The sequence below is a fragment of the Malania oleifera genome, chromosome 8 (genome assembly GCF_029873635.1).
Source record: "Malania oleifera isolate guangnan ecotype guangnan chromosome 8, ASM2987363v1, whole genome shotgun sequence".
Classification (NCBI taxonomy): domain Eukaryota; kingdom Viridiplantae; phylum Streptophyta; class Magnoliopsida; order Santalales; family Ximeniaceae; genus Malania; species Malania oleifera.
Genome location: NC_080424.1, coordinates 18,203,996 through 18,211,631, shown reverse-complemented (window position 1 = coordinate 18,211,631; position 7,636 = coordinate 18,203,996). Strand labels below are relative to the sequence as shown.

General features: G+C 37.3%; 1 protein-coding gene across 1 annotated transcript; it reads left to right on the top strand.

The window, feature by feature from the left end:
- The first annotated feature begins 547 nt into the window (after positions 1–547).
- Positions 548–7,167, top strand: LOC131162314 (uncharacterized). Its single transcript, XM_058118649.1, has 2 exons — positions 548–1,120; positions 6,736–7,167. The coding sequence occupies exons 1-2, from the start codon at positions 761–763 to the stop codon at positions 6,946–6,948; spliced, it is 573 nt and encodes a 190-aa protein (XP_057974632.1). The 5' UTR covers positions 548–760; the 3' UTR covers positions 6,949–7,167.
- The last annotated feature ends 469 nt before the right edge of the window (positions 7,168–7,636 follow it).

Below are 7,636 nucleotides of genomic sequence, written 5' to 3'. Positions count from 1 at the left end.
AATTATCAATTATTAATAACTATATTAATAAACTCAAATTTTAAAGAATTGCCTATCGCACCTCATTATCTCTACTCTTCATTATTTCTTCAAATATAAAACATCTGCCAATTAATTGTTGTTTATGTAGTAAATAAATGATTTCAATATATTTTTAAAACAAAATTTATTTAAATAAAAATATTTAATTTATTCTATTCTTGTCTAGTTAATTATAACTTATTTGAATTATTCATATCTTATCTACAATAACTATTATATAATCTTTTACTAAAATTTATTAAAATATTTAACTAATAAGTAGATGAATATATTCGCGATAAATTACGTGTAGCTCCCATAGAAGATAAGATAAGACAACTCAGATGGTATGAATACTTGTAATGTAGGCTACATAGTGTACTAGTGAATAAGAGTGAGTTAGTTTACTATGGGGATAGTAAAAGGGATAGGAATAGATCTAAACTAACTTGCGAGGTGATAACGCATAAATTGACAAAAAAAATTTATATAACCGACTCCACCAAGTGGGTGCCGTTTGGTTTTTTTTTTTGTTTTTGTTTTTGTTGTTGTTGTATTTGATTAATAAGTAGAGATTTTTCAATTTTAAAATTTTAAATTTTTTTTATAATTTGTTATTGTTAATGTGATTCAGTGAACGAGAGGCGAGCAGTCCGCCGGTTTTATTAATGGGACTTGCCGGATATCTGGATTAAACTACGAACTCAGCGTACGCTTCAATTTTCTCCGCCGAGAAAATATGGAAAACGAGAAGGAAAGTACTGGAGAAATCGAGGAAACAAGCGAGACAATCGGAGCCCAAGAGACTCCTTCGCCGAGCCCAAAACCTAGAAGCGTGAAGACAAAGGTTCCGGAGGTCGAGGTCCGCCTCTTTAGACGGGGCAAAGGTCCAATCGATGTATTCAAATCGACATTGGGAGGATGGGACCAAGACCAGCTGGAGGTCCGAGACATCCTCGACAAGTATGGCTTCAAGTCGCTATATGCGATGACGCTGGATTCTGGACGAGCCGCTCCGATCCGGTTCAACCAGAAAAATGGAAGGTCTTTGCTTTCTTACAGGGATGGATCTGTGATTTCCGTCGACGGGGAGCCTAAGGTGTTTATATCTTTTTTCTTCAGTAATGTTCATTTGTTCCCCGTTAATTCTGTTTGGTTTCTGGGAAATATGAGGACAAGAAAAGAAAATGAAACAAAAACTTTCAATCCCATGTTTTTTCTGTTATTTTTCTTTGTGAAAAATTGCATTTTTTTGCGCCTGAAACCGAAGGTTAGTTTCTAAACGGTCCCTAAATTGTTAATTCTGGAAAATTAAACCTTATATTATTTAGAATGATGCTATAGAGCATCCGCTACTTATACTTTCAAATCTTTGTAAACACTTCGTGTTGGGTAGAATATAGCCTATTTAGGTTAAATTTCTATCTTCCTTTTGAATTGATACACGATGTAAAAAGAACGGATAAGTATGTGTTTAAATACTAATATAAAATGACAGCCAGATTAAATTCAAAAGTCGTGGGTTCATGCTCGTGCAAAGAAGCACACTAAATATAGAAGCAGACTAATAATCAATGGAATATGTAGCGTTGTAGCCCAATCAACATCTAAAAATGCCAGTGGAGATGAAGAGGGCCTGAAGTGATAGTAAGGCCTTGAGAAATTGTCCCTTTAAGATATTCAATGACGCATTTAACTGTGACCCAACTATCTTTGGTAGGGGAGTGCTTAAATTTGAAAAATTGATTTGATAGAGAATGAGTTATCAGGGCATGTTGGATGTGCAGTGTATGGGAGTAGGCAATTTGATTGGAGAGGCCCTTTGAGGAGGTTAGATGTGTGGTGTATGGGGACGAATAGAAGGAATATGCCCCTGGTCTGATGGTTTTAACGTGGCCATTTTATTTTTTCGTTAGTGTTGGGATGTGGTGTATAGTGATTTATTGAAGGTTTTTCAAGAATTTTTTGTTATGGGGTCATTGGCAACAACGTTAATTGATTTTATTGCTTAGGTTCCCACGAAGAACGACTCTATTAAGGTGAAGGATTTCAGCCTTTCAGGTCCATTAGTATGGTGACTAGTATGCATAAGATGCTTGCTGAAGTTCTAGTTGATAGGTTGACCTCTGTTTTGAGTGCTACTATTTCTAATCCTAGAGTGCTTTTGTTGGTGGTAGAGACAAATTTTGATGCTGTGTTGGTGGCAAATGAGGTGGTTGATGATGTGCGTAGAAGTCAAGGTTGGGCGGTAGTTCAATTAAGGACTGTCTACTGTCTGTCAATAAAGTTAAAAGAGAGTCAGTCATAAGTGAAGAATTAGAGCAGCAGAGAAGGTGTGGGAAAATGACGAGGAAGTATATGAGGACAGATGAAGAATTTGAGTAGCAGAGAAGGTGGGGAAAGTGATGTGGATGTATATGAGGACAGGTGTGATCATTGATGAGGCAGAAGGAAACTGTCATGAAACTAACATGATGGGGAGAAGGTAGAAGAAGAAGAGGGCAGTATATAATAAGAATATGTGGATATATTTAACATGACATGCTGGCAGATGAGAACCCGAGTGAGATGTCAAGGCAGTGATGGCTCCTATGAGCAGTGCTGTAGCACACACTTAGAAGATTTAAAATTAAGCTTGTTAGCACAATAGGGATGGATGCAGGGATTGAAGGCACTTCTGGAGTTGCAAAGATTTGTAAACAAGGTTTGGAAGGTTGGAATGGGATACGATAGGCATCTGATTGACCAAACGCACAGCCATTAGCATTGCCTCGACCCAATATATTTTGGGCTTGGAAGGGTAAGCCAAGATTGTAAGAGCAGTATCAATGATGTGAGATGCTTATGTTCGGCTGCATCATTTTTCGCAGCAGTTTGACGGCAGTTAGCTGATGAGTAATGCCGTGGAGGGCTAAATAATTGAACTCATTGGTAGTAATTTCACAACTACAATTTGGACGGAAAATCATTATTTTGGAGTCAAATAAATTACATACATGGGTTTAAAATCGTGAAATGGAAGAAACACAAGAGGTATTGTGTAATGGAAAGAGCGAAAAGTGAAGGAGAAATCATCCATCAACATGGCCTAGTCACGAGCCAAGCTTGTTCAGGGCATTATGCTTGCCAGTGACCACTTGTCTCGTGCGTTTGTGATGAGTTTCCATCATGTAAATACTAGTATAGGTTTATTTTCTAGTAGTAGTTTCTCCCTATACTAAATGAGGCAGTATGATTCTTTGGTCACTTTGATGTTTCCTAATACCAGAGTGAGAATTGTATAAAAAGCTCTTTAGGAGAGGGTGCGTTTTCATCAACTTGTAAAACTCACTAGATATTGTTAACGTGTTTAGCCTACTTGCCTCCCTCGCTGGACACACAATGCTAATGGAAGCGTTGTTAATGAATTGCGTTGCTTCAATGTTTACTGCTTACTTGTCACTAATTTCATAATTGCTTACTGCTTCCGCTTACGTTTGATCGAATGATCATGAAAGTGTTTTGTGGATGAATTGTGGTAAACGAGGCAGGCTAGTTAAACAAGAGTGCTTTAGCTAGCGCCGAACGGTCCATGCACAAAGGTGTGAAATAGTCAGCCCCGTGACATCTAGTACTTAAAAACCAGAAATGGTAAGCTAAGGGGAAGGACCTCAGTCATCACATTGAACTCTGAACAATCTTTAATGGTTCATAAGAAGTTTGAGGTAAAGAAAAAGATAATTTGTGACTCTTTCCCAGCTGAAAAGTGCTGCAAATATGTTCGGAATGATTGAGAAACAGTGAAAGTGATGATCCTGTGGAGATGAGCCATAGCATGGGATGGATGACCCATTTGATGATACTGGACATGAGAGGGGAGAGAGCATCTAATAGAGACACAGGCTGCAAGGAAGAACAACAACCAGAGGCTGAATAAATAGCACTTAAGGTTGTTTGAACATTTCTGGACAGAGAGAAAATTAGCAGAAGCGGGACAGTGGGAGATGTTTAGGAAGAAACTGATGAGGAGAAGCGAGAGAAAAACCAGAATGAGAAATCACTAAACCTTGTTCATTGCTAACCTGGTGTCCTAGACCACATTGGAACTAGATAACTAGAGAGACAAGTTGCCCCAGTCTGGAGTAATGCGATGGGTGGCACCAGCATTTGGCAGTCATAGTGTCCAGCTGTTTTGGAGGAATGTAATCTCGACAGGCATGATTCATCCATTGATAATGATCAAGAGCAATGTGACCCTCTTTGTTGCTTTGAGGAGGGGTCTATACTGGGATGAACCATGAGTAGATGAAGTTTGTCAAGGGACTTGGTTGGAATGAGCTTGAAAAAATTGTGGGAACAAGTAACAGAAAAAGCGGGAAGATCCCTCAGTTAAAAAAAAAAAAAAAAAAAAAAAAACACTGTGCACTCCTTTTGGTTCAATTTTCCTCCAAGAAGAGCGTTAACTGTTTAGTGCTCAATGGTTGACTAAGCTTGGGCATGGATTGCAGTCTGGAAAGCTTTATAAGAGAGCGACAATACATTGAATACACAAAAAATTAAAGAAACTCACAGATTCACCACTTGCTGCAAGTTGGTTAATGAGAATCTTGATTTTAATTTTGCATGGGCTGATTTCAGGTCATCTTAAATTCTTAATGTGCTGAATATTGTGCTTAAAGTTGATGACATGTGCAGGTATAAAGGAAGCCTGTTGATATTCTAAAACCTCCCATGCCTCTCTGGCAGTTGTGATGCCAAAAGTGTAAGGAAGAGATGACTTGGAGAGACTAGTGTTGATCCATGGCAGTAGCATGCCATATTTGTCGTACAAATCACTAAATTCTGGATCTGTAGAGGTTTGACCATCTGGTTGTGTCAAGAGTTGTTCATCGGGGAATGGTGGTATCATCAATGATCCCTTTGTATCTTTTAGGGTTTCAGAATAGGATTGAATAAGACCTTCCATAGAAGGTGATTAGTGTCATCTAGCTTGATATGGGAGATTTGTAGTTTTAGGAGCAAGCATTGAAGTCGAGGAGGATGTTTGAGGAGATGAAGCTGCTGTTGAGGAAGGGGAATTAGGCATGGAAAAGCATGAACCACTCTGGTACCTGTATAGAATATAATTTGAATCATTGCTTTCGTTTCTGTTGTCCTCAACCATGTTGAAGCTTATTAATCATGTCATTGAGTAAGACTAGGATTTGTTGAAGCTCTCTCATTAGAGCAGTTTGTACTCAATTACTGCTTGTGTGTGCATGTGGAAGATACGTGAAGAAAATGATTGTTGTCAAGGCCTGATTTGTATTGTTAGCTCCAGAGTTCTACTCTTATTGCCACATTTATTATTTGTTTGTTAAGAATTGTCTTAGTTCCTATAATGGGTGTTGTTTATCATTTGTTTATCTCTCAACATGCTGTCAGGCTGCATGTGTGGGGGAGTGTTAAGGCCTGATATACATTGTTGGCCCACAGCCTAACAACTTAAACTTTTAGGTAAAGTGGTATTCTAACAATTGTCATGTGATTAGCCTGAATCCACAACTTAATTTTGGAACCATACATCTTCTGCCTTTTCCTTAGTTCCTTCTCATGGGGATTTTTATATTATTATTATTATTATTATTATTGTCAAATTAGCAATCGTATTTCCTCCTACAATATTAGCTCATGGTGCTCTCTGTACTTCATATTGAAAATATTTTCTTAAAAATGAATAAAATAAAAGTTGAGACTAATAGATGGTTTAGATTGCATCAATCTTGAAATTAGAAAGTTGAATTCGTCACAATCAATAGTTTAGGATCCATTTAGAAAATAACCTCGAAGTATAAGGTTCAAAAATGTAATTTCCTTCCCTGTTGTAAAAGCAAAAAAGTCAACCAACCTAAATGTCTGAAAATTTTATTTTATTATACTATACCTAAGCTTAGTTTCTATGGTTACTGCCTTCAATTCCTCTACCTCTTCCACCCGCCCCCCCCCCCCCCCCCCCCCCCCCCCCCCCCCCCCCCCCCCCCCCCCCGAAAAAAATATTCTGTATCCTGGTTTACCTTTTGTTTTACTTGAAGCTGAAAGGAAGTGATGAATTTACCTTGTAATATATTACAGGATTTTTGATACTTCATAGCTAAAATAGAATAGCAAGAGAATTATTTTAAACACTACAAATTCTTGCAGTATTATGTTTAAGACAATATAATAGATGGGGCATTAAGCTTAGCCACCAAAAAATAACTAGGGTTGAGGTGACCCCTTGCTGTCAAATAGATTACAAATACTTTGCTTTCTTCATGCGTACGTGCACATCCACAACTCCCACACTGGTTTCTTTATGAGTATCCTAAAATCTGTGCATTATTGGTGGAATGGAAGCAGTTTTTAAGCACTTCCATTTCACTTCTGATATCGAGATGTATTAAATTGAAGCAAATTAAGCACATCCTTTTCATTTCAAGAGGGAAATTATTTGGATATGAAATCCTATGGTTGTGGGTTTGGTAGTTCAAAGTTGAAATGATCTGCAGTGTCTTCTTTTATTCCCCGAGGTCGCAATAAAATTTTATAGAAGGTAACATAATTTTTTACATATTAATGATATTTCGGATTCCGTTGTACCATGTACACAACTTTTTCTAAGTGTAGATGCATGAACTAAGCTTTTTCTTTAGCCCATACACAATATATTGAAAAGTGAGCCATTTCTTTGACCGACTTGTACTCTTTTGATTGCAGGACTCCCGAATGAAGCCAGTTACCAAAATCTTGGTTGGTGTAGCAGTTACAAGCCTTTTGATAACATTGGTTTTGAAAGAAAGGCCACAGTGGATCACCAAATCAAACTTTCAAGGTGTGAGCTTCCCTCCATGGGTCCTCGCTTGCATGGTAATTGTTTTCACTCGAATGAGAAAGAGAACTGGTTACTTGTTGAAAAAATTTGGTTGGTGATTGGTTGCCATTCATGCTTCTTCCAGGCTAATACATTCTCAAACAGCTTTCTGTTTTTGACCACAGACATTACTTAAATATCGTAAATTATCATGCACCTGTTTGCATTCTCGTTTGATAAAAGGGAAATATATATATGTAACTATGTTTTGGAGATTGGGCCAAATAGGCAACTTTCTTATGCATTAATGAATTGGAAGAGTATCATTCAGGCTTTCAGCATGCTGTACATACCATTATTATTATTACTGTTTTCTTTCTGGCCAATGAACTTTTAAACTGGTGGCTGGAGTCCATTATGAATCCCATAAATTTGTTAATGTGTATTTTTTTTTCTGTTCTTATTTTTGGTTATATGGGGAAAAAAAAATGTAAAGTCAATATGGTATGGGAAAGATTTATACATCATGGGTAGTGTGAAAAATGAACACAGTGACGAAAGCTTATTATCATTATTATTGTTGTTATTATTATTTGAAGAATGTAAGCAAAATATATTAAACTGGAGAAATAACAGCTACGGACCAACAAACAAGTATCAGAAACAAACACAGTAGAACCATTAGACAGCAGAAATTAGAAACCTGGCAGAGTAGTTGAGTAGCCCTTGAAAAACTCAACCAAATGGGAAACCCCCTAGAAAGAATAAAGCTTAATTTATATTAGCCCATCCATAGGTTCTTCTATT